We start from the raw sequence: 27,973 nt of genomic DNA on the forward strand, positions 1-27,973 counted from the left end.
TGTGTGCATGTGTGTGTGTGTGTGTGCATGTGTGTGTGTGCCGTCCACATCAACAACACTTTGCAGCGGCACTAATTGTGCGCTCGGAAAGTAACATTTATCAGCGGTGGGCAGATCGATTTTGCGAGTGCAACCCAAGGTGGACACCAGGGCTCTCACAAGCCATCCCAAAACAATTATTGTCATCCGTTTGGATGAATGCATAATGCCTCTGGACAGTGTGCAGAGAGAGAGAGAGAGTGTGTGTGTGTCTGTGTGTGAGAGAGACAGAGAGCACTAATGGTATCATTACGCACACTTATTTTTACAGTCTAATGAACGCACTCGTTTCTGGCGAAAGAGCGTCACGATTGATAAGACATTAATTTATCCGTCAGGGTGGATAAAGCTATGAGTGGAGCACGGCAGAGAAAGAAGTAGGAGACATAATGACGTTGTTTATCCAGCACCTTTCAAAAACAGGAGAAAAGTTTCATGATAGTGACGACAAACAGCTCCGGTTAGAAGCCACGGGATGAAAGTGAGAGATTTAATCACCGATCAAAGTACCTTCAAAGGAGCAGCACCTTTCACTCGACTGCACATTATTTGGTAAAAAAAAAAGAAGCAATATTTCACCTTTTTTTCCCCTCTTAAAGCACTTCTTCACTTTGTGACTTTCTTAAAATAAAACATGATCATTCCTGTAATTTCCAGTTATGAATGTGTTGCTTTACGTGTCGATTATGCCTCAATTTTTTTGCTGGTGCTCCTCAACTTTTGAGAAAAAGCTGAGTCATGCGTGTGTGTGTGTGTGTGTGTGTGTGTGTGTGTGTGGCTCTGTACTGTACGGAGGCTGCTGGATGCCCGTGTGACCTCTGCCAGTCCATGACAGCTGGCATACGGCATCGCTCTACCTCCACCAGCCGGAGTCTACGCCTCCGACGGTGCCAGCCCAGCAGCCCCTCAGACCAGCGTTCCCTCAGACCAGCAACCCCTCAGACCAGCGTTCCCTCAGACTAGCGGCCCCTCAGACCTCTGCTGTCTTGGCCGTACACCAGGAAAACAAGTTAGAGCTGGTAATTAGGGACAGATCGCTGGTGAGGAAAGCAAAAGAAGAGCTGCGGCGCTCCGTGATTTCTGACTCGGCTTCGACATCTGACATAAAGAGAAGAAGGAGACATCTGAAAGAACAACTTTATGGAGACGTATGAATAGTTGATCGATGTATGCTGGACTTGGAGAATAATCACAGAACTAAATGGCATGTTGCTTTATGAGAAGGCTGGAAACGAGTCAAAGAAATGGCACATTTGACTTTTACAAGCGAGCTTTGATGCTGGATACGCCTAATGTAATATGGAGTTGGTGTGGATGTTGCAAAAATGTCTTTTCCCTCTGATGCTGCTTTGCTTTTTCCAAAACCACAAATAAGAAATTCTGTTTGGTCGATGAAAATCCTGTCTTTTAAGAACAGACGCATCCTGTGGTTGTAACAGTTTTCACATACAAAATTATAAAACAGAAACGCTCAGAAAAACCGGGATGTTCATAATAATGAGTCTCGCTCTGCTCAGGCCATGAGAACCATTTACATTAATGCAATTAGTCCCCATGGTCCAGACTCAGATAGCTTGTTTGGCTGCGGTTCCAGCGGGGATGTTTCATATCAACGTGACTTCCTGTTTTCCATGTAGCCCCCACTTCGGATTATATGCCAAAATCATCATCCACAATTAGATGCAGGGCCTCCGATATTCAGGCAACAGATGTTTCTCGGCCGGATAATTGAAAACAGACATCATCCACATGTGAGCATTTACAAAACCAGAATGACAAAATTGCTCATGTCCTGCAATATAACTGCCATTGTGTTAGTAAGGAAATATATGAATATAGGGTTATGAATGTGATTTTTTGCATTTTTATTTAAAAGCACTTGAAGCATAAAGTAATAGAGATGCTCCACCAGTATTTGAAAAGCCTCCGGACAGCCTAAAATACTGGATCAGGGGCAGATCAGTCCTGATTGGCTCAACAACAGAGCTAACAGCTAACATATGGAGGTTGCATTGAGTTACATTATGAAGCTCTAGTCAGTAAACTGAGTATTGGACAAAGGGCAACCCGTTTTTTGGAGATAAGCTTTAATAAAAGACATTTATGGAAAGTTTAAGAGCAAAAAATAGGAATAAAAGAAGAAGTTTGACGCATTGTTATCGGCTCAGAAGAAGATTACATAACTCTTTAAGGAAGCAGCAGGAACGCCGAGTACAAGGCTGTGACAAAAGTACAGTATTGCTGCAGTCAACGTGATGGAGTTGAAAATAACGACCTTGTTTCCTGTTATCCATCCCGTGTTGTCTCTATAAACTGTTCTATTCTCTACAGAACACCTCTAGATCTCCACCGAGACGGTTAAACTCTACCCCAGGTACAGAGCGACCATAAATCATATTTTGCAGATTAAGCTCTCACACACACACACACACACACACACACACACAATCCTTTAATTAAACTCTGCCGAACAGGTTACAAATCTAGAGCCGCTTTCCTTATCACAAATCCGCCGCTTAATTGCCCTGTCTGCTGCTCCCTTTGTTGCAGCGGCTGTGAAAACTACATCAGTAAATGAGCTGAAAAATTAGAATGAATCAAATCGACTTGTAATCTTCAGATCATAGGTGCCTTTAAATATAACGCTCTAATGGTTTTCGGATGAAATATAATCATCCTCACGCAATAATTCATCATCGTATGCGCGAGGCACATTTTCTTCCTGCGATAATGGCGCCAGGAAAATGACTGGATTTTCTGTTTGACCTTAAATATCAACTGCTCTTAAAAAGGACAAGCGAACGCAGAAGAGAGGCGGTTAAATTAGATTTCACAAAAAAAAAAAAAAAAGCAAAAACACTCGATTACCAAGCCACGGATGAAGTGTTATTAATGAAAACCTTTTCATAAAGGCTGATGGAAGTTGCGGGCCGGGTTTACACACAAATAGCAAAGCGATTTATAATCTGTATTCATCTGGAGGATGGGAGGAAGGGGTTAAACAGGATGATTAAGGGATGAATCCAAGCCTCAGAAAGAAAAGAAAGGAGAGGAAAACCATTAGTCTTACCTCCGGTTTCCATGGCAATTTCTTGTGACGCTGGCTGAGGAACCTCCGGATGATGGTGTGGTGTCTGCCGTCATCCCCGCCTGTGATTGGCTCATCGTCCTACAGAAATACAGCAGGGAGAACAGGTGCACTTAATCCCCGTTATATGAAATCAGTCACCAGGAAAAACATACATGGATCACAGCGGTTAAAAGCTCAAGTCATCCATCCATCTATGCATGAAGGCATCCATCATCCATCCATCCAACCATCCATCCATCCATCCATCCATCCATCTATGCATGAAGGAATCCATCATCCATCCATCCATCCATCCATCCATCCATCCATCCATCCATCCATCCATCCATCCAACCATCCATCCATCCATCCATCTATGCATCCATCCATCCATCCATCTATGCATCCATCCATCCATCCATCTATGCATCCATCCATCCATACATCTATGCATCCATCCATCCATACATCTATGCATCCATACATCCATCCATCTATGCATCCATACATCCATCCATCCATCCATCCATCTATGCATCCATCCATCCATCCATCCATCCATCCATCTATCCATCATCCATCCATCTATCCATCCATCCATCCATCTATGCATCCATCCATCCACTCAGTCATCCATCCATCTATGCATGAAGGAATCCATCATCCATCATCCATCCATCCAACCATCCATCCATCCATCTATGCATGAAGGAATCCATCATCCATCCATCCATCCATCCATCCAACCATCCATCCATCTACTCATCCAACCATCCATCCATCCATCCAACCATCCATCCATCCATCCATCCATCCATCCATCCATCCAACCATCCATCTATCCATCCATCCATCTATGCATGAAGGAATCCATCATCCATCCATCCATCCATCCATCATCCATCCATCATCCATCCATCCATCCATCTATGCATGAAGGAATCCATCATCCATCCATCCATCCATCATCCATCCATCCATCCATCTATCCATCATCCATCCATCCATTACAGAGGAAACATGACTCTTCACCATAAGCCACATAATTGATATATGAGTTAAAGTAGCATCATTAGGGGAAAACCACAGCGCTTTCTAACTCAGGAAGCATTAGGGAGTGCAAACTGTACACCACACACAGCCTAGACCACACACACACACACACACACACACGCACTATATACGCAGGAAAACACAGGGTTATTTCCTGCGAAGGCTTCTATTAAGACCCCGTGGAATCTCCTCTTCACCATTCACTCTTAATCCGGCATTTGACTCGCCAAAGCCCTAATCTCCAACATACTCTAACCATCCACCCCGCCGGCCAAGATCTCCTCTCCGGGGAGCCCGAACTCTCCCCCCTGAGCTGGGATTTAGAAGGCCAGAGCACCACAGGGCTCTTTCTCTGCAGCCTGCTTAGCGGCATGTTAATGCTAATGCCGTGGTGTGGTGTGACGGGCGGGACGGAGCGGAGAGGAGCGCAAAGTTCACAGCCCAGCTCCGAGGAGATAAAAAGAAGGAACCGGAGTCGCAGAGCTGTTAAACGAGCGACAAAGCATCGCAGGGATGTCAGAGAGGAGGCACACCTCCACGAGACGAGCTGAGGAGCTTTCTTTCTTTCCCAGCACCCTTGAAAATGAGGTGGCTTTTGTCGCTGGTGTTTGCGAAAGAATCAGGGGAGGGGAAGAGATTTTTTTTTGTAGAAAAGGCAAAGCGACGGAGCTGTCAGACGTCGAGCCTTTGATTACTTTTTATAACTTCCAAGGCGGAGAGATGAAGGAGGGCAGGGAAGGTAATGATGAAGAAATGTGACAACAGGCTCCCCTCCTGTCTGACACCAGAGGAACGTGCCTGATGTTTGTGCACACACACACACACACACACACACACACACACACACACACAGAGAGAGAGAGAGAGAGAAGACACACACAGAGAGAGAGACACACACACACACACACACACACACACACACGCACACACAGAGACACACACACACAGGCACTTTGAAGCATATATAGTTTGACGCACTTGAAGGACACAACTTTCGGATTGCATCACCTGGAGTTGCTCAAGAAACGAAGACAGCAGAAGAAGAAAAGTTCAGGACTCGGTGGTCAGTGAAATTCAAAGTGAATTGTTCAGAAAAAAAATTAGATTTTATTTCAACGCCTGGAGCTAAATTATATATATTTTTTTTATATATACAGCATATGTTGAAAAGCTGTCTTCATGTTCTGGCTTTTGTAAACCTTCTACAGCAAATTCACATTCTTTACAATGCAATTAGGAATAAAGACATGAGGAAAAAAGTATTTAATTATTGTCTCTTTCACAAATGACTATAATGCAGTAAAGAAACTTTATATGGAGACTTTTCACATTGTTTAAACATTGTATCCATTTCTGGAATACTGAACGCCAATAAAGTTTGTAACCATGAAGCTTATCTTTGTAAAGTTTTAATCCTTTAATTTCAGTTTTTTTGCATTGGGATCATTTCAGCTCTGTTGCCTCATCAACACTCCGAGGTGCATTCGAGGTGTTTCTCCTCACAAAAAAAAAAAAAAAAAACCCACCACAGAGCTCCGTGTTGCTATCCGCTCTGCCAAGATTTAGGCCGCGGATGGTCTCTGTGACAGTGTTTGCTTACCGGGAGCAGACCGAGAGCTTTCTGTTCCCGCCTGCGACAGTCAGCTGCCCTGCCAGCCGATCATCAATATTAGAACAGGTGCGACGGCTGTTTGAATGAGGATGAAGGATTATCTGTGCGGGTGAAGGACTTTATGATCCGCCCGCATCGCTGACTGGAAGAGACAATGTTGCAGGAAAAAAAAATATGTTGTCAACCCTAAAAGTCCCAAAACTTTAAATCACTTCCTGCCTGTGATTCACACTTTCCCCGAAAACGCTGCCTCAGCTTGATCCGACTCAAAGTCTGCTTATCAACGCAATACTAAGAGGTAGAGTTGAACTCGCTGACCTGAGGTCTGCACCACGTACCATAGCTGCGTCCTACACCCCGGCAAGATGTTAAAAATGCATGTAACACTTTGCTCTCACTCATTACCTCCGAGTTGCAGCCTCTAATTTATAAGCCGATCTCCGTTTCCCTGGCAACGGGCCCAGAATGACGCGATCACGTTTCCGTGATAATTAAAGTTGATGCTAAGGGGGCCCGTCAGACGGCCTGATGTATTAAACATTGCATCGGGGCAAAAGGTTTCAATCACACTGATGAGACTGCCTCTTTATCAAGTGTTTGCATTGATATTTTCCTCCTTGACGTTCAGTCAAATAAAAACCAAAGTGGTCTTTAACAATGCTCCGGGAGCGACGGCGACAGACGGAGTGACAAAGAGGAGCGACTAATGGTACGTGGTTTAATGTGTGAACACGCGCCGCAAGTTGTAAACCTCAAATAGGACTGATTGATAGATTAGCTGTTTGATCAGCGAGCTCACTTATACCAACCATCAGTGGGGGAAAAAAAAACAAAAAAAAGCCTCGCTGTTGTGGGTGCTAGCTTCCCAGACTCCCCACGTTGCTGATCCCAGCCCAGGGAAACAGCTCCAGCCGGTGTCCTGGAATACCAATGAGCTTAATTAATCTCCCTTATTAAAGACAGACTAGCACCAGTCTGCACGAGGTGGGGGGGGGGGGATCTGGAGCTCCTTTCCCCTCCCTCCGACTAAAATCCACAAATCATAGTTGCGTCTCCAGCGACCTGCAACATGAAAGTTAATAACCAGCGTGGAATAATTACATTATTAACAATCTTTCATTCACGTTAACCGCCACGGAGATTTTCAGTATGTTAATTAGTCCTGCCATAATAATAATAATAATAATAATATAGAAGCTTCCCATTTTTCATCCCATCGTCTCGCTGAATCAACAGTGGCTCCGAGTCGCGGGGAGCGGAGACGCCCGGCTGACATTTACAGCAGCGGTGACTAATGGCACTGATTCATCGGCCAAAAAAAAGAAGAAGCTGTAATGAAAACCGCTCTATTCTGTGACGGTGAGGTTTCCAAATCTGATATGAAATTTCATACGGGAAACATATATTGTGCATCAGTTAACGCCGGATGAGAATTTGACAGTAAATCGCCATCGAGCAGACGTTTCCAATTTATGTGATGCATGTCGCTGATGGATTTCTGCAGAGAGAAACAGCTAAAGAAAAGAAAAGGGTGAACTGAAGGGAAGAGAACTAGAAACAGAGAATAAAGGCGTGGAGAAAAAAAAGCAACATAAGACGGATGAAGGAGAGACAAACACGGGAGAGAAAAGGTGACCGGCGGAGCAATAAAGAGAAAAGACAACGCAAGAGGGAGAGGCTCTTTGATAGGTAGTGCACTGCCAGTCGAGTTCTCCGAAATCCCTCCGGCACAGCGAAAGTCTGAAGCCATCTCTCTTTACTGAACAGACCAAACAGACCAGTGTCTGCTTGGTGCCACAAAGCGCTGCGAAGTGTTACACACTCAGAAAAAAAAGACAGAAAAACAACTTCTCCGAGAGAGTTAGTGTCGCACCGAAGTCACCCAAACAGTGTTGGCGTATATATTTCAAAGTGCGGCACCCAGGGAGGCTAAACATACAACTGCAGATACATCATCGACTACATTCAAGGGACTGAGCTGTCTTTTATTCTCTATACCATACAGAACAGATAGAACTGCATCAGGGAACACAAGAGATTTTATCCTTTCTATATCGACCTTTGCTGTACTTGAAGAAGCAAATATCTCACATTAAAGTCAATACTCAGGTACCATAGATATGCAGCTCCTCTGCACCACAGCTGGAAAAAAGAAAAACGTATTTTTTGCGACAGACATCACGTCCACTTTTTAAATTTTGGGTCGGTGGAAGTGAATAATGCTTATTGAAATTAATAAATCTCATGGTCACAGCGAGGCTCTCCGCTGCCACTCAGGCACACACCAGCCACTCCACATGATAAAGAAGCCGTTAGTGGTAATTACACGTTGTCCATGACCCGACCGAGGTTAACCGCCAGTTGTCACCGCGTGCAAGAGAAATGCAAGAATCCAATTCATGGAAGGAAAGTGTTTGAGTTTCTACCCGACGCTCGGAATTTCAAGTCAAAAAGAACTAAACTTACTTGGACAGTCGTGATTGTTTCGCTGGATATCTGAAGACGAATTTGGGTTGAATGTTGCAGGCGCAGGAATAGAACAGGAGCCTGTAAATTCCACCGCTTTAATGCTACACTTGTTTGAGAAAAATGAGAAACAGGTTGTCCCTCGTCTGGCCGTTCCTCCTTCCTTCTGTCTGTGTGGATGAAGCACCAGTTGTTAAATTGTACTCGTTTCCTCCGGCTCTCAATGCTTTGTAACGTTATAAAAATGGCCACTCAGACCATCCGGTCCACTCTACTCCTGTTTTATTCCTATGATTGCAGGCTTTCACATGCATTGGTCTTTAAGTAATTACTTAAAGACACTTGAGAGTGAAGTAAGGGAGTCGGACACTTTTATCTCTCCGGTTCAAAGCTTAGAGGACCGATGATGCCGCCTCTTCACTGGGAGACAGCAATTAACTGAATCAGCCCTCACAAGACCCTCGATGGGATTCAAACGCGTGTTTATGCGAGTCCTGATTATCACAAATGTCCTCAGGTGGACCCACGTGCACTCGCTTCCTTTGCCGTCCACAAACACGGTCACCATGGCAACACAAGGCTTGCCAACACAGACCTGTGTGAAATTGGTCTTTGAGGTAGTATCTGTGTTCCTGAATGGCCCACATGATGAGAATCCATGTGTTTTTCTAATGCCAAGTTAATCACTGTGTGTGTTTTTCAGATGCTGAAGAGAGAGAGCAAGGATGAGTCATTGATTGGCCTATGATCCACACATTCAGAGTAGTTCATTTGTTGTTCTTGACGACAGAAGATCAGTAAAATGCTCCCTGAGATATTTCCGATACAGCCAGAAACACGACGGCGTTAACTTAAAAAGGTTTGTTTTTGGTTTGGCTGGCTGGTGAAACTTGTCCACTTTAATGTACTGTCTAGTATCAGCTAGGAACTGACATGTACATTTTCGCCCGCATGCTGCCACGTGTTGATGTGGCTTCCCCGAGTGCCGGCTAATGAACAGGATTGTCCCGGGATCTATCTCAATGATCCTGGATCAGCACTCATAAGCGCCGAGAGGTTCACTAAATCTGCACCCTGATCTCACAATCAGCCCGTCTAAGTCTTTTTTTTCAGTCAGAACAGCAGCTTTTCTGGAGCCCCAACACCTTAACATCCCAAATCCCCGTTCCCTTTACCAAAGCGTCTGGCAACCGCTGAATGGAAATCAGCTCGAGCACATTCAGTTAAAACTATTGCAGAAACAAAAACCCCAGCCAAACAGAAAGGAGTGCAACTATTTTTGTCTCCCCCGGCTTGCATTATTCATGTACGACGTTGCACGGCGGTCAATGAAACAACAGTAGAAAAGGGCTGAGTGAAGAAGAGAGGGAGGAAAATGGAACACAAATAAGGCACGGCTGCAGTCGATAAGAGGAGTGATAGAGTCAGTGGCTCCAATTCATTGGCTGAAAGATTAATGGTGCAGAGATGAGGACGGCGGGAGACGGGGAGAAACAAAGGAGGGAGGGAGGGGAGGATGGAAGGTGAAGAAAGACAGTTGAGGGAGAAGAAGACGAACACTAATTACCCTGCGTGGGAACTCATAGAGCGCTGGTTTAATTTGATGACTCGGCGTTCTAGAGTATATAAATATAAGATTGAAATGTGCGCTCCTACCAACGGTGTACAGTATGTGCTGTACATGGCAGAGTGTGTAATTTATTTATTCATTCAGCTCTGGGGCTAAAACAGACATGTGAGGACTCCAATTAGACCTAAAGTTATCGTCTCTCGGTGAAAATCTACGTTTCTCTCTTATTGAAACGCATTTTACACGAAGCTAAACTAAATGTTTGATTCGACTAAATATGCAAGAGCAGCAATAGCTTAATAAATAAAGTCGTTTTCTCCAGATGTGTGGTATTATTTCTTGGGGAAGAGAAGAAAAATCTGACCTGATGCTTTGCATGCAAAGTAAACCTACAGATACACTTTTTTTTCTTCTTTTTTTTTAAAGTGCAGTTCAGTAGCAGCTGCGTCGCTGGTGCGGGCAATGAATCAGAATCATATGGAAATATTTGGCTGACTGATTGAGGTCAGGGTTTTGCGTGAGGTTGAGTGGTTGAGAGAGAGAGAGAGAGAGAGAGACAGAGAGTGTGTATTAGCTCTCTTTTTGACGGCATGTCTTTTTTTTTTTACACAGTAATTAAAACTGTCTGCGCTGTGATTCAGTGCAACCTCAGGACAAATGCTCCGTGGACAGACAGCTAAAAGTGCCTTTAATCATTCTAAATATAATGTAAGCAGAGCTCCAACAAGACACGTGTCGGACGAGTGGGAACGGGAAAGGAATGGTTGGAAGGGGACGGATGCAGACGGGGAAGACGCTCTCTTTTACTGCCATTACTCTGTATATTCTATCACGGCAAGGGTTTTGAGGGAAAAGAGGAATAAAGAAGAGAGGGTCTACCATCCTTATCGGGTTGAGGTGTTCTGTCCAGGCTGATTATTACTGACGGCGTGTGACAAGGGGCAGCTGGCAAACAGAACGGGCAAACAGCGTCCTGCCAATCATCCCCAACCTGCTCGGTGCTGAATCTGACCTAATCAACACCGAGCCGGCTGCAGAGACACCGAGGAGCTCTCAGACGGAGACGGAGACCAGCAGACAGACATGAGACAGTAATGCTGCATTCACCTCCAAAAAAAAAATGAAAATCCTCTCAGTACAAGCACACATTACAAACCACCTGTCTGCTCCTTTTGGCAGAGCAGAGCTCTTCAGAGGATAACATATGACATCAGTTGGTGGCTTCATAACACAAGGATGGAGAGAAGCAACAAAGTCCTCCAACCAAGTCTTGGTTTTACTGAGTGACTATGAGGAGCGATATTCAGCCTGCAGGCAGTAGTTAAAACATGTCAAACATAAAGAAGGCAGTGTAGGATCAAGCTGGAACATTTTGGGGAACATCTGGTTAGTGTTTGCTCATTTCACACTGCCATTTTACCAGAATCCCAACATACTAATTAGCTTTATAAACAGCAGGATCAGTGCCACCTGCAGGCAACGGGATTTGACACAGCGGGTTTGTTTTTTTCCTCCTTCGTTTCTATAGCTGTTGGTTGTGTTTGAAGTCTGACGTAAAGCTGAACTCCCGCCGGGATGACGTTTCTTTCCTATAGGTGGCGCATTGGTGACAGGTGAGCCTTTAAAAACCCTCTCCATTGCTTTCTCTGTGTATCGCTGAAGTGTGTGTGTGCGTGTTGAGACGTTGTGCATCAGATCGCGTGTTTATCGCACACGGCGCCCAAAACCTCAGCACATCTGGTCGCCGCACATCAAAGCATAATGAAGATACTAAACTACCCCCTCCTCCCACTCCACGCCAAACGGCTCCCTTGACCTAAATCCAGGGATGGAATATGAAGTCCGTCCACGCGCACGCACGCACGCACGCACGCACGCACGCACGCACGCACACACGCACACACGCACACACGCACACACGCACACACGCACACACACACACACACACACACACACACACACACACACACACACACACACACACACACACACAGCTCTTAATCACAGATCTACTTAGTGAAAGGAAAAGCATTAAAATGCGCAGAATGACCTTTCATAACCCCAACCTTAATCAAAAATTCATATTGATTCACTCACCCACACTCTGCTTTTACACAAAGATCCAAACGACACGTTTCAAACGACTCACACACAAGTAGGAGCATCTAAAATGCACTCCAAAGTGAGTGTGTGTTTGCATGCACTGTTAAGACACTTTATAATAAGAAAAAAACGTCTTGGGATCAATGAGCTAACAGCCAGACCCCTAAGAAGGTGGTCGCATCTCCATTATGGTAAGCGAAGGCAGGAGGACCCCGACTGCTACGATGGAGATTGCACGGTGAATATCTACGCCTCCAATCAATACTTACATCTTCTTATCTCACCCCCGCTGAATGAATACACTGATAGCGACGCACTCGTGAGGGAGGTCTGAGGGCGGACTGCTCGGAATAATTTAAGAGTCTATTTCTACCATAACATGTTTATCATTAAAGGAATAAATGAAGGTTTTATGATTTATGATAAAATACATTAAAAAGTTGCACATACTGTAGTTGCTATAAGAAGAGCGGCGGCTCATTTAAACCTCCAGGTGTGTCCTTCACTCGCACAGCAGCAACGCAAACGGAGCCATTAGTTACACCTGTGTTTGACGAGTCAAAATGCATGCTGGGAGGAAAGTGTGTGGGCTGGCTGGATGTCAGCTGTTGCAGTGGTTCTGCTATCAGTCGGTGGTGGTGGGGGGGGGGGACGGGGGGGTTCAGTTGTCGTCAGTTGACAATTACTGCTCGCAGCAATTTCCCTCCCCTGTGGTGAGCAACAAGCCGACAAAACATTCTCTGGAGTGAAAAAGAAAACATCCGCCGAGTGACAGTCAGAGTCCGTGTTCAACACTTTATAAAGCATGTTATTAGGACTTATGGGGTCAAGGGTCACAGCACCCGCTGATCACTCGTTGATATTTTTTTTTTAAAGGCAGTTGTGGTGCATTGTAATCTTTTTTATAATGCACTATAATCAAACGTTGTCATTTATTTGCTCCAAGTTAAAATAATCATTTTTTGAGAACTCAAAATGTGATTTTTACTTTACTTAAAGAAAACAATGACAATATAGAGAAACTTATAGTTATATTATACTGCATTATATATATATATTATAAACGTATAACCACTATGGGAATTATAATACACTATGATCCTAACATGAGTCACTTACGTATACAGTGCAGATTAGAATACATTACAGGTATTATAAGTATATTATAAGTAAGCAAATATTTTAAACAGCATTTGTGGAATCTTGGTTCCCTTTCTGCTCCTGATTTCTGCTCCTGATTTCTGCTCCTGACATTTCTGCTGACAATGCACTCCTGAGCTTTCTGTCCTGCTTTTGTATTTTTTCCCCTCCATCCTTCCTTCCAGGGCAATTTTCCAGCAATTTCCTCTCTTCCTTTCTACTGAGAAATACTGTTTAATTCAGTGTGATTGAACTTTTGCTTCAAGTCCAGAGAGAGCAAAGTGAAAGCTTTAAAAAAAAAAGAAAAACTCATCCTCCCCCTGACTAAATGTATGAACGATCACCTGTTACGTAAGCTCTTTAAGTGCTCTTTAAAATATTTGCCAAGCACTCAGTTTAAAATCTCCTTTAAGACCTGGTGCACCCAAAACTAAGCAAGATAAATGGAAGCACATAAGTAGCTATTAATCATCCATCCTGGCTAAAGACTGATAAATAAAAAAAATGTATTCTCAGGCAAAAAGCAAAACAAAGACTACAATGAAGAAAAGCTTGGCACTCAAGAAAAAGTTTGAATTTAGAAAGTTATAAACAAACACAAAAGCTGCCATGAGAATAAGCACAAAGGTTAAAAAAAATCATTTGATTGTGCTTCTTTTTAGTGCTTTCAACTCTGGAGGCTGGCCAATGGGAGACGGGGAGATGAGAGGAACTCGTGGCCCCTCCATTTTTAGCTCACTCAGCAAAGCTCGTGGCACCGGGGGACGACTTTTAACTTTTTTTCCACATTTTTACCTTTTCTTCCTTCCCCCATACTCTCTTGTATGCTTCCTTTTAAATTGTGCCGCCACCCCTGGGCCCAGAGAACATTGCAGACTTTCATCTCAAAGGCGCCTCCGCAGCGTCTCTTCCACGCATAAACACATATGTGTGATTTTCAGACGACTGGCGTGTTTTGACCTTTGGGACGCTCTTTTCTTTAAATACCTGAACCGTCTCCTTGACTCCCTTCTTGTTCTCACCCCTTGGAGCCTCTGTAGTCCTGTCAGTGCAACTCAAACAGACAGACACGAGCAGCTTTAAGGAGGTTAATAAGAGCACACTTCATCAACCGCACACCTGTTTGGAGATCTCACATCCACCTGTTTGCTCTCCGCTGTCCAAAAAAAATGTCTCGCTTCCGCGTTCTCCTCACTTTCCTGCGTTCGGCTCCACGTTGCAACGTGTTGCGTCGTGACCTGCGAACGTTCCTCCCGTCTCCTTTGTCACCACGACAACAAGACAGACGAGGAGTAATTAAAAATGCCTCCGCCGCTTTGTGCCTAATGGCCCCGTCAGCACACCTTAGCCTTCACAGCGACGCTCCAAACAAGCTCTTTCACAACACGGCCGAACCGAGGCCGCGTTCCATTCACGAAGTCGCTCAGCTGACAGAAAACGTTAGTCCTCTAATGAAGTTGGTTGCCTTCAATCCTCCAGACAGGCCTGTTATTCCTTCAGAAGAAACTAAATGTAGCTTTTATCAATTTTTGTCCCCCCCAGCAGTCAAATCCAATTACATAGGTTCAATGCGTGGACACACTTGGGTCAAGCCCATAAAAATAAGACAATATATCTACCATCCATCCATAACTGTTCAGATATGCAGGTAAACTGGAGCCGAACCCAGCCGACGGACGGCTAAAGGCAGCGTACACCCTGGTTGCTAGGCGATCAGGAGGCTGACACATATAGACAGAAAACCATTCATGCTCACATTCACACCTACGGGCAATTAAAGACTCATCAAGTAACTGCACCTGCATTTAGACTGTGGGAGGAAGCCGGAGAACCGGAACGTGAAAACTCTACATCGAGCTCTTTTACTGCGAGCCTTGAGTGAGGACAACTTTTCAGATGGTAAATATAACACTAATAATGACATTCTGGTTGCAATATCTAAAAAAAAACACACACTTCATACAAAATGACAGCCTTTAGCTGATATAAATGGTCACCTATGCAGCATTGTGACACTTGGTTTGCTTTTTCTGCCTCATCATTCCGCCTGGAGCTCCTCTGACATCAGCTCTATTTTAGCAGCCCACGCCGCAAATACACCAACAAGCGCGGGTATTCAACGGGGGCCCACGCACGCTAGTGGAGATGGATGGAGGCCGAGACGAGAACAATGAATCTTCATCATGGTCCGTCACCGTTTCTCGGCCCGTACACACCCACAGTCCCAAGCTGCTCCTTTGTCTTCGGGCCAGCGAGAGTATATCTCAGACCCTCCTCCCCCCTCCTCCTGTCCCTTTACCCGTCCTCGCTTATGTTCTCCATCCATTCATCCATCCATCCAGCTGTCCGTCCGATCTCTAGACACCTGGAAGGAGGCGGGAAGGTAATTTATAGCTTATTCCAGGCTCACCGCGTCCACCTCTGTTTGCAGCACGCCCACATTGTTCTGGAGCCTCCATCGAGGGATTTCATCCACCTGCAGGCTTCTAGGCGGATCAGAGACGACATATACTGTACTAACATATACAACCACCTGTCACACTGTTCAAAGACGCCACAGGAACCCACTCTCTGTACAGTGCTGGACACGAAGTCGGAGATGTGCTGAGAGTATTAGAATAATAGATGGCGTACCACTGTATGGTTCATATTGTCATATTGTGTGCTTTATGGTTCTCGTTTCAGAAATCCCTAGAAAACTTCGATGGTGCAGCAATAAAAAATCATTGCGTCTTGAACTTTTATTGCGTTAGCGGGGAGTTTCCTGTGCTGGAGGAGGACAATGATTGGGTGCGACACAGCGGCTGCTCGGGGTCAACTCTTTCAATTTCACATCATCTCATCACGTCTCCTCCTGTTGCCGCGTCCGTCGCTTCTACGTCCAATTTTCAGAGTATAACGGGTCATTTAACATATGTATCACACAGTCCCTCTTTTATGGCTGTAGGTGTAATACGAATTCACCCCAACCGTCTATAGCTTTCCCATGAAAAAAATACTTTTTTCATCCTACATTTCACACAACAATCACGAGAAAAACGATCCAATCACAGAACCAACTATGACTTCCTTTATGTTCTGGTTCCCTGCTTCAATCAGTGACTCCACAGTGGAGCTTGTGACACACGAGCCGAGAATTTGGTAGGAAAGTTGATGTCCCTTTCAATATCCAGCACCTGTTTGGTCCCCAAAAATGTTTTAATTTAAATACAGTCACCGCCGTCTAAGTGAGGGAGACACTATCCTCATACTGACAGTTATGTGCACAGACAAACGGGACAAATCTTCCTGTTTTCCAGTCCCGATGAAGAACAGAAAATGCACAAATGCTTCACTGAGCTTCGCCTCATCCAGAGAGAGCTCCGAGTCTGTCAGACGGTCTGAAGGGAATACTGCCACATCAGCAGAGCAGCAATAACATACAGAAGACTATAGTGCAGCGAGAGGGTTTTATTCTTCTTCAATATTATGATTTTCATTGGATTATGATGTCATTGTCATATTACAGCTCTTTTGTTGAAATTAAAATTAAATCATGACTTTGTTTTTTCTCAAAATATTACAAGAACTCAGAAAACACAGATATGTTTTGAATTAGGAGAACATTTTAAACGTTAGAGGAAGTTTCCTGAAACACCTATGAGCTATTAAAAGGGTCCAGGGGTTTATATATTCATAAAATTAATCTATCAATGAATACCATTGCTATGAATTAGTGCCAAATGCATATTTAAAGAGGTTACTTCCCCAAACAAAAGACCCAAAAGGAGGGCAGAAGGATCCACTAAAGCATGCAAAAGACTAAAGACTCCGCACAGATGAGCAAAATGAGAAAAGTTAAACTACAAGGAGAATAAATATTTTAGCCTCACTGCATTATATTCCATTATATTTGAAATCATCACCTGAATTATGTATTTTCCTTCACATGAATAGAAACATTTCCACCATCAATTGGTGCAAAAAATTCTCCAGAATGTGGAAAACAAAGTGTTGGATTACCTGAGGGACGACACATTCTGTGTGTGTGTGTGTGTGTGTGTGTGTGTGTGTGTGTGTGTGTGTGTGTGTGTGTGTGTGTGTGTGTGTGTGTGTGTGTGTGTGACTTCTATCCATCATTGCTGCAGCTTTGCAGCTTTTAATTATTTGCCGGTCTTCATTAGCCGACTCCCATCCCAGCCATTCAACCACTTCGATGGGAGAAATCACACCTAAACCTCGCCTGTAAATCGAGCACTCGTGGTTTCATTAATTACAGAAACATGGAATCCTCTTGACCGCCAGAGCGACGCGCCGCATACAAACAGCTCTACGGCGGCGCTCTTCACACTCCTGCAGGGGGAATACGTGTGAGAGCGAGGTGAGAGGAATCATCAATACTGCAGTACATCATTACATCTTCCTACTTTAGCACACTACCACGTATATATATATATATATATATATATATATATACATATATATATATATATATATATATTAGGAAGAAGTGGAAGATGTGGAAGAATTTTGGTTCCACCAAAATTGCATTCCTCAAGGCAACTTTTGCAGATGACAGTAAAACAACCGAACAGATGTGAGATGATGGAGACGCGTCAAGCCTCGGAGGCTGCGTCTGTGGCTTTTGGATGCTTTCCGATGCTTCGGGAGAAAACTTTTTAACAGTTGCCAATTTTCAGCCATCTGGCAAAGTTTTGGCAACTGATTTCGGTGCCGCCTGGAGACGTTTTAGTGCTCTTTGTCTTTTCGTCGCGCTCATATCAACACATACTGCTTAGCTGGTTTTAATGCATTAAGCAGCTGTTGCCGGTTGAGTGTTATGATTGTTGTGCGTTCTGTCGTTGGGCGGAGGGATAAACACTTTTGTTGGGGAGCGTGATGATGGCTAATTTGTGTTCGGTGGGAGTTGCTCTGAATGTTTTATGATTGAGAGTCGGTTCCCAAGTTACCGAGACCAGAATGATAGAAATACAGGGAAAGAGATCACTTCCACCGACAGCGATACCTGGGATTTGGGTATCAGCTGATAATTAGTACCAATATGATACAAAATGCAACAAATAGACATACATGTAATATGTATGAATGTATCCATTGGCATTTAAATAGGAATAAACAGAAAATATTCCATCTTTATGGGCAACAGTGTAAAATACAGCTTTACCTCAATGCTTATATTTAGATGTGATAATAACAACGTGACCTTGAACACAAAGTATGTCTCAGAGTGCTTCCCCCCGTCCGTTTCCTTTATGTTCAGCGGCAGGATGAGTCGTCGTCTTCTGGTTTTTCCAAGCATGCGGAGACAAAGAGACACTCACTCAAACCACGCCATCGATTCACTGGTTTGCAATTAACATAGTTGTTGCTCCTGTCCGGCCGGGCGCAAATTGAAAAGAGCCAATAAAAATTGGTTTTCTCCTGCCGGCTGCCATCTCCCGAGTCTGAAACGGCCACTCCGGATCCATCTACACCTCTCGGCCCCCGCGGCATCGACTTCCCCGCGCGTCAATACATCTGCAAACTTCCACCGGCTCGTGTGAGTGGAATCAGGGCGGCGTGTTGTTTAATGACAGGATAAATCCAGCAAGAATTGATATCCTGACAATAACAACAGAGAAAAGCAAAGCACTTCAGCATGTCGCGCTGTCCGTTACTGTAGCTAGATGAATAGCCCGGTTGGCCTGTTTACCCGAGGATGAGATACCTGAAGAATCATCACCTTCTCTCCTCCGTCTCAGCCCGGTTTATAGTCACGGTCGACGTTTAATCTTAAACCCATTTTAAACCGTCCCATGACAACGTAAGACGTTCGAAGGTCAAACTCCCGTCTGTGGTTTCCATGGTTATCACATCGGTGTGATATGTAACCGCCGGTTAGAATAAAATAATCACTATTATTATTACCGGTATCATAATGGACCAATGTGAAGGGAATTGGAATGCAAATGGGAAGCAAACCATTTCCCTCATAGAAGATGAGGTGAGATGAGGAGGAGGAGGAAGAGGAGGTCCGGGGGAAGGGGAGTGAGGAAGAGTAGTGAGGCAGAGAAACTAATGGAGCTAAAAATGTTATTTTATAGTGTATATATTGTATAATATTGGTGAATGTAAAGGGTAACATTTAATCACCATCACTATTGCATTCATAAGCAGTAAATACATTAAAAGATGTATATAAGACACTATAATGTTGATTATTATAGTTTATTAATGCATTTGTGAACCATTACTTTTATATAAAGAGTTATGTTCCCATGTGAACTACGTTAGCCCGGATGATTCCGTCTCACAGGAGGGAGAAGATGAAGAAGAGGAGCCAGAGACGTGATGACAGGGCGAATAAAAGGTGGAGAGAAAAAAGGTGGGAGACCACGGGTGGCGAGGCAGGCCGAGATCCCGAGGAGATCAATCAACAGGCTCCAAGTGTCTGGCCTCTGCCTGGACGGCGTGGACACCGCGTGGATCAATGAGGAGTGAGGCCCGCGGGCCGGTTCACCACAGGAGATGGTGCATTATGGGAAACACACACCAGCAGAACGAGGGAGAGAGAAGGCTTGGAAGCAGAGGGAGAGGGCTGGAGGAGTAAACATGCATAGCAATGGAGCGAACAGCCTTGAAAGTCAAACGTGTGAGATTCATTTGAACTGAGATGGGAGCAAAGGTCCAGATACATCAAAGGACTATTGTATCGTTTGTACGCCTACATTAATGTTAACCTGAAAACATTCATCTGAATTTTGTGTTTTCTTTCACCTTTTCTTTATGGAACATTAATGAGTTGCTCTGCATTCATGTAATGAATCTGTAGCAAACGGCGGAGAATCTTCTGTCGTCTGGCGATGATTTCACGTTTTATAGCTTTAAAATGAGCTTGTAAACCAGATACTTGTGAAAAGGGAGTTTTGGCCCTGGATATTAGCTGGCTACACCGGAATCCACACACATATTTACATATATATATATATATATATATATGTCCCTAGAGGCTTATCCGGCGTCGGATCGATAGACGACTCATTCCGAGAACGTATACTGGTTAATGTTTTGAGGCCACTCTCAGATGAAAGTGTAAAAGAAGAAAAAAAAAGAGACACTTGAAAGCCGCCACCTATAGAAAAACACTCCTGAGGGAAAAGCTGAAAAAAACGGAGCAAAACACGGAAGACACTTTGCTCCGACTGGAAAAGGGAATACTGATGAAAGCGGGGAAATCTTCCCACGGGAATGCAAATGAATGTGCTCCTCCTCTTCGTTAGACCCACAGAAACACAGCGAGAAGTTTTTTTTCCCAATTCAATTACTCACCTCACACCATCCATCCATCTATCTGCGGCGCTACCCCGCCAAAGCTTATCCGCCTCTCGCCGAACCAATGCCTCCCCAGCGCTGCGTTTGGCGAGAAAGACGGAGAGCTTTGCTCCTATTGTTCACTAAGGTTCTTATCCCTGCCGTGTTTCTATTGTCAACCGTTTCTTTATAGTCTTTATGGAACAGAAGAAAGAAAATGGAGGTGTGCAGTTTCCCTTTATCCGGTGGCAACAGGAGCAGCATCTACTTATTCGATACACAAGCTTCTCCTGCACACTTCTACTCGATGGCATCCACCACCAGGCCGATTGTGTTTTACGACCCGGCCTTCTCAAAGCACTTAAACATTAAGTACTTAAACAAGTTTATCTTGTAGGGGGTTAATGGGTTTTCCCATCCAAGGCCTTTGACGATCAGCTCCTTTCTGAAGGATCCCGACTGAACGCCGCGGATCCTGTGCGAGCAGGTCTGCGTGGTTATGATGTAAGCACATTTCCAATCCAATATTGTGATGGAATTAGCCTCGTGGAAGAAGCGCTGAGTGGTATACGCAGCGTCATCGGAGGATGAATAGAGGGGAAATCAATTTGCTCGCCACGGAGGGATTATATGCAGTGATCAGACTGAGGTGGCAGATAAGAATACATTTGGCCTCAGCTCACACAACCTGGGTCCATTTCCAGCTTTTTAAAAAACAAAATAATAATAACAATAATAAAAAAGGCATTTTACCATGACAACCTTGACCAAATCTTAATTAATTTCAAGGGAAAATTCACATTGTTAACCATTTTACCATAATAATTCAGCAAAAAAATGCTTACTATTCTATTCTTAAACGTCTCACGTTGCAAGTGCAAAATAATAATAATAATAATGCATTCTATGACCAAAGTTTCATTTGCAGAACCAAACTTTTTTGCTGATAATCATTTGGACGTGATGGACCGGCCCCTAACAACACTTCCAAAGTGACGTTTCTCTCGGGGGCGACGGGATTTGCAGCCCTGAACTTCCCACGCTTTTATCAGCGGTCCACTCTGACGACACTCGACAGGCGTCCATCATATCGGTGTGAAAGAAAACACCCCACAGAGACAGAGGTGAGAAAATACACATCATTTCATGTGACCTAACGACTGGAAATCACATGAAGTGTTTCTGTTCTCCCGTCTGAACCGTCTTTCTTGAACAACAGCCGTCCACTCTGTCGGCGTGTCGTCGTGGGTAACGGGGAATGAAGACCTCAGAGCTGGAGCTCTGCCTGGGAGTTTATTGCTGAGGCCTCACAGCTTAGATCCCCATCCTCTGTGAACCAACACCAGCCTGCCAAATGCCTTCGGGGTGATGGTGAGAATGAGTGAAAGCGCCCAGAGGAAAAATAATTTCCCGGACTGAACCTTCAAATAGCTCCGTAAACAAAGCCGTCAACATCCCCGAGTTGGAAAAATGACAGGGAAGAACTGGCTGTTTGTTGGGTGACAGATAGTTATCAGAGGCTTTGGGCTGAAAGAAGTGAATTTAATGTACAAGGGAATTAATTAGCTATCAAGGGAGTGTGCATCGCTGCATAATGACCGGTATCCGTATCAGATCGGTCCTAAATATAGCCCTAGATTTAGTTTGATCCATGACAACAAAAACACTTCTCAAAGATCCAGTGACGATCCCTCAGACGAGCAGACAGCGTTGTCAGATAACCTTTTCAGAGCGGACAGCTCGGGGTACAATTCTACCATTTTCACATCCAAAAGAAGATTCTTAGGGTTTGATTGGAATCAAAAGCAATTTGTACTGAATAAGAAGTTTGAAGTGCATGATGAGGGTTGCTTAGCATATCTGCTGTGGGGCGATTCACATGTGTTCTGGCAAGGCCACGAGAACTAGGAACCATTAGCAGTCATTCAAAGGACTGAATGGGGAAACTCAGAAACAATAACTTTTGTTGAATGTTAAGATCGGTTAAGATCGGAACAAGGTCACAGTCACATTCAATTAATCGAGTATAATAATGGCTTAATGTGTCTAGACGCCTTTTTCTGAACATCTTTCGTGCCAAAATTGCTCTCGTCAGTAGTTTGAGCCGAGCTCTGGACTGAGATTATTAAGTGACAAAATCAGACCTTGTGTCTTTATGACTCGGGTGATAGAACTGCTGCTCCCTCGTTAATTGTGCCGGGGCTATAGTTGGTCACCGTGGGTTTGTCATACCTCTATAACAAACCACACTATCCTCTGCTGTGACTGCTCGTATTGGCAGAGGAGCCTTAGGAGGAACTGACCCACCAGTATCTTCAAGCTGTGAGTTCATATTTTACAGCTTACTGTTCTGGGTGGTGCACCAAATCACCAAAAAGGTTGCTGCTTAGTTATTTTCCCTATTTGAGTGCTTGATTATGGACGAATATGTAATTAGACTGTAATTAGACGACACACTTTTGGAAAAAGTGGCAGAAAACAAACGCAGCGCGAGCTCAGGCGTCCCGGGGGGGGGTCGGGCGCTCCGGCCGATGTGCCAAAACCCTCGCGGGAGATCCATTTCCACTTGGCCGGCCGTGGATCCAATCAGCGGGAGAGAACTCCCTCGACCAAATGTCAGGGCGGACGCCGCTGAGTCACCGCCGCCGCCGTGGCCCGGAATCCTTTTTTTTCAATCCGTGACAGCGGAAATGCTAAATAAATGTGACGGCTACCTGGAGAAACGGGTCATGTGTCACTGATCCTCGCGGTCGAATCCAAATGTCAAATATAGCAATCACACCCCGACGCTAATCTCTGTGTTGTGGGTCCGTTCGCAGATTACATGCAGCCTAAAAACCTGGCGAGCGTCATCGGCGGCCAAATCTGTGTGATGAGTCTCACCGATCAGCGATGTGTTTATTTACTAGTCAGCCCGTGTCCTCTGCTCCGCCGCCAACTCTCCCCTCCCATAAACCACCGGCAAGGCCGGAGCGATGTAAGGCGGCCATATTTACAGCCCCGAAAGCAATTGGAGGTTAACAATGAGGCCTGGCTGCAGCAGTTTATGAGGCGCCGTTAAATTGCCACTATGATTAAAATCTCTGTCAGGTGAAAGACAATGGTGCAGCCCTTACTCTCAAGCCGCCGGTGAAATATCTCCTCACACGCGTCCCCGACTTGCTCTCCTCTCCCCCGACCTTGTTTGCAGACCTTTACCTGACTGCTCTGCTGCCCACCGCCTTATTTCTGTGAATGTGTGTGTGTGTGTGTGTAATGGGGTTTAAAATAGGGTTCATTAGATACAAAAACATGCCAGATTTATTGACCATACTCTGTGACCTTGATCAAAATGAGCCGAGAAGGCATCCAGACTAACTTTTCCTCTAGAAAATGTGTGTTTTTGTACAGCATCAGTATGAACCAGTGGTGTAAGTGCCTACTTACATTAACTCGAGTACTCCACTTTATGTTTTAATGTTGCTACTTTCTGCTTCACTACATCCCGGGAGGACTTCTTTTTTTTTTTTGATTCATTCTATGTATTTGTAATGAGAACATGAAACACAATGAGTTGTTGTACAGCACATTAGAGCAGTCAACAGTATTAAAAATGAATTCTGTTGCAGCCAGCTACATTAAATGCATCTTACATGTTTCTGCATCAATATTTACAATAATCTAATGTGATAATATATAATATTGTAATGTAATATTAAAGACCCAATTAGGCTGCAATGTGCATTTCTTTTAAATAATTTGTTCAGTTCATTTTCTTCTCTGATGTGAGATTTTGAATGCAGGACTTCTACTTGTTCCAGAGTACTTTTACTTCATTTCTTCCACCGCTGGTATTAATTAATGCCACTGGCTCACTTCTGTGTTTAATTAGCCTGAACCTGCCCACGTAAAACAAACCCATGCACGTCATACACGCGCACAAGCAGGAAAGCATGATGAAATGTTAAGAACTATTTGCATACGCGACCATTTAGAGCCCTGGTATCTATATATCTATAGTTTATCATCACAAATATAATAATTGCATGCTTGTGATATGATTTTAAGGCCATGTATGCCTTCCCTACATGGAACGTTCGCTCTCAATAGTTTTTTCCCTCCACAATTTCCTCAGTGCAGCTTTCTGCATAACCATCTAACACCCATGACTGACGAGCAAAATACCTTTCAACACACGGGGGCCTTCATTTATTATGCAATCAATATTAATGATTCACAGTTTCATCAAGTCTGCTCATCTCTTCTGCCTTTTTGTCCCCGGGCCCTTTTTTGTCTACTGTGAAGCCGCCACCCTCCTCTCCTGCCTTCATCATTCTTCCTCCTCATCAGCCACGAGAGATGAAGGGGGGGGGGGGGCGGACCCCCGAAAGCAATCTGCCGCTGACAGGGAGAGCAGGCTGTGGAGCACAGAAGCCACACCTCATTCATATTACTTACACACACACGCCCACATATGTGGAAATAACGAGTGCACCGAGCGGAATAAGGACAAAAAACTCACGCGGCTTTATGTAACCTTAATAAGACGAGGAGGAAACGTTTGGATCACATGTGTCGGAAACAATCCCACGCAGTTAATCCTACAGATTTAATGCTATTCCCCACCGATGCCCGTTTGCAACTAATAGACAGTGTTCTCTCTGCTGTGTGTGGAGTCTCTGCAAACGCCTGAAAGCCCCGCCAAAGGTTAAATAGCACCGCGAACTTCAATGTGGATGCGTAATGAAGAATGTGAGTTAACTATTCCATTTTGTCATGAGTGTGACCTTTGGGGGAAAAAACATATACAGTATAATAGTTAGAAAAACACAGCTTGCACTTGGATCCTGATCTGGATGTTGATCACCATGGCAACGGTTAATGCTGCGGGTCAACCTCGTTAAGAGCCACTCACGCTGTTGTAAATGCAATGCAGGCATCACCTTGAAAAGCAGGTGGCCAGAGAGATCCATGTTTCCCCCGAAATTAAATAAATAAATTCAATAAAACAGCCCGAGTCGCTTCCTGTAATTGCCGACTGTGACACACTATCGACCAACCCAACTATTTTAGCAGCAATTTTAGTGATTTGCCGTCAAAGAAAGAAATGCATCGCAGCCTTTCACAGAGAGGAATGCAATTTCTTCCCCCGCAGACAATCCCGTTCATCTTCTCCCCGCTCTTTGCTTCTGATTTTCTCTCGCTTCCTTCCACCGCCTCATGCTTCCCTTTTTGTGCGCGCCCTTTAACCCTCTCCCGTCTTTCCCTCCTTCCCTCTAATGCTCTCAGACTCTCCCTCCTCCCCATCCGTCTGACAACAGGCTCCATCCTGAAAAAACGCCTCCTCCTCCTCGTTACCTTTTCGCTCAAAAGGACGCCACTTCGCTCTTTCTACCACTTTTGGAGAGGAAGCAGGAGGCCAAACGTGTGGGCGTCGTTTGGAGTCTTAATGTGTGTTGCAGGTCTCACAAAAGTCCTCATTAAATTAATTTGCGCGGTAGGCAATGCTCAAACGTCTCGAGTGTGTGTGTGTGTGTCCTTGTATCTCACTTCCCGACAAAGTGTTTGTGCTGCCCAAACGCAATAAGGTCATTCCACGTGCTTTTAGGCTCTCTATTAATCTAGAGTGCACACAGCCTTGGGGGCTTCTCTGTTTGTTTTCATCCATGCAATTCTGGTTTCATTGTTTGAATTTTCTGAAATGGCAGCTTTAGTGAGCTATTAGTGCAGCACAAAACATTAGAGGAGCTTAACGGAGAGGGCAAACAAGGAGGAAGGGCCTCCGTCCCCCTGACCCATATTACAGCACATTAACCACACTAAATCGGCCTTTTCTCTCCCTCTCTCTGTCGTTCTCTCTATCCCCCAACACACACACACACACACACACACTAACTGGGCTATCAGGCCTGGAAACACAAAGTACAGCTTTGGCCTTTGGCACTGACATTTTCTAAGTGAAGGGGCGCTGGAGCTGGAGCGCCGTCACATCGACTCAAGGTGTCAATTATGTTGCTTTGGCTTTCCTCGAGTTGTTGGTGCTGAATGAGCAGCGTGAGAAAAGAAATGTGAAACATGGAATTCCACACGCACACACACACACGTGCACGTGCACACGCACACTCGGAGGTCAAGCATTGCTGGAACAAAGAGCTGGTAAATGGGCATGTAAATTATAGATGAAGAGCGAACCAGTTATGGAGCTGAACAGAAAGGTCTTAAGGGTGAGCTGTGTTGATTTACACACACACACACACACACACACACACACACACACACACACACACACACACACACACACACACACACACACACACACACACACACACACACCTTGGAGAGGATAGAACACAGTGTCTGTTACAAATAAAACCATGTTATAGATAACCACAAATGGAGCTGCAGTCTCGCACAGACCGTAAATCCGACTAAGCGCTTCCTGCAGGGGGCCGATTCTCTTCCCTCCGTCCTAATTGTGATGATTTAGAGCGTGTTTACCGTCCGAGCATGAACACAGTTCATCTAAATGATCATTAGTTGAAGCAAACCACATCTGTAACCCAGCGTTTTCTTTTTTTTCCCGGGTTGGAACAAATGACAACGCTTGCTATTAAAATTCATAAAAAGGGCACGCCGTAAACTTTCTGACAGGTTTTAGTGACTTCTGCAGAACGCTTACTGTGCAGCCGAGCATTTGAGCTTTTTTTTTTTTCATTCGACTGTTACAGAAGAGGAGCCGTAACGCTATCAGGCGGGTTTGGGGTTTAGAGGAGGGCCGTTCGGAGAAAGAAGAGCCCCCGCCGGCTCCCCTTCATGACTCTTATCTCCTCGAGCACATTTCCTAAAGCCTTCACTTAAAATCGATTTTGAAGACGCCTGCATTTTATGGAATGAGATATATCGTCTCCTCCTCTGAGACAGTCCCCTTATAGTCAACAGAAATACAGCAATATCAACTATTTGGGGTTTAAGCTTGTCTGATGTAACACATGCAGAAACCAGTGGGACCACGATGACACGGGGACAGAGAAACCTACCTTATTGATCAAAATAAACTAAAGTTAATATTTAAAAATCGACTGCTAGAAGCAGAGAGAGACCAGAATAAAATCACTATTAATTTCTTAGAATAAACTGGACTGTAACCGGCTATTAACAGTCTAATTCACTTGAATTTATTCGGTGCACGGCAGCAATTCAGGGACTTCCTTTATGGCCCGATGTAATGATCCTCCGTAGCCAACGGTAAAAGCGTTTTATTATAAAACATACCAATAACTAAATCTCATACATTCATTCATTTGTATCATCCCTTCGCTGTATGATCTTTTTTTTTTTGCTCTCTTTCACATAGAATATTCGCCACATGTGCAGGGAACCTTTAATGAATGCAGAACGTCTGCCTTCGTGGCCTCATTCTTCGGCACCTCGGGTCGTTTTGTGCAGATATCCGAGCCTCGGGCAAAATCAGATTTCATGGTAGACAGGCTGTCAAACCAGAGTGACAAGTGCTGGGCTGGAAACCCGGTTACTGAGCTTCAGGAAGGACGGACAAACAGTAAATTGCTCTGCCTTCAGGCCAAAAGATGAGGAGTGACTCGTATTAGAAGAAAGCTGGTCGGTAGGCTCGTGTCGATTGGATAATTGGATC

General features: G+C 44.5%; 1 protein-coding gene across 1 annotated transcript in view; it reads right to left on the minus strand.

Annotated features, from left to right (window-relative positions):
* Positions 1 to 27,973, minus strand: part of b4galnt4a (beta-1,4-N-acetyl-galactosaminyl transferase 4a) — a 113,101-nt gene that overhangs the window by 48,127 nt on the left and 37,001 nt on the right. Inside the window, exon 3 of the mRNA XM_084016988.1 lies at positions 3,110 to 3,208. Within this exon, the coding sequence (XP_083873114.1) occupies positions 3,110 to 3,208 (99 nt within the window). The remainder of the gene's footprint in view (positions 1 to 3,109; positions 3,209 to 27,973) is intronic.

Source organism: Eutrigla gurnardus, assembly GCF_963514095.1.
Source record: "Eutrigla gurnardus genome assembly, chromosome: 9".
NCBI classification, from domain to species: domain Eukaryota; kingdom Metazoa; phylum Chordata; class Actinopteri; order Perciformes; family Triglidae; genus Eutrigla; species Eutrigla gurnardus.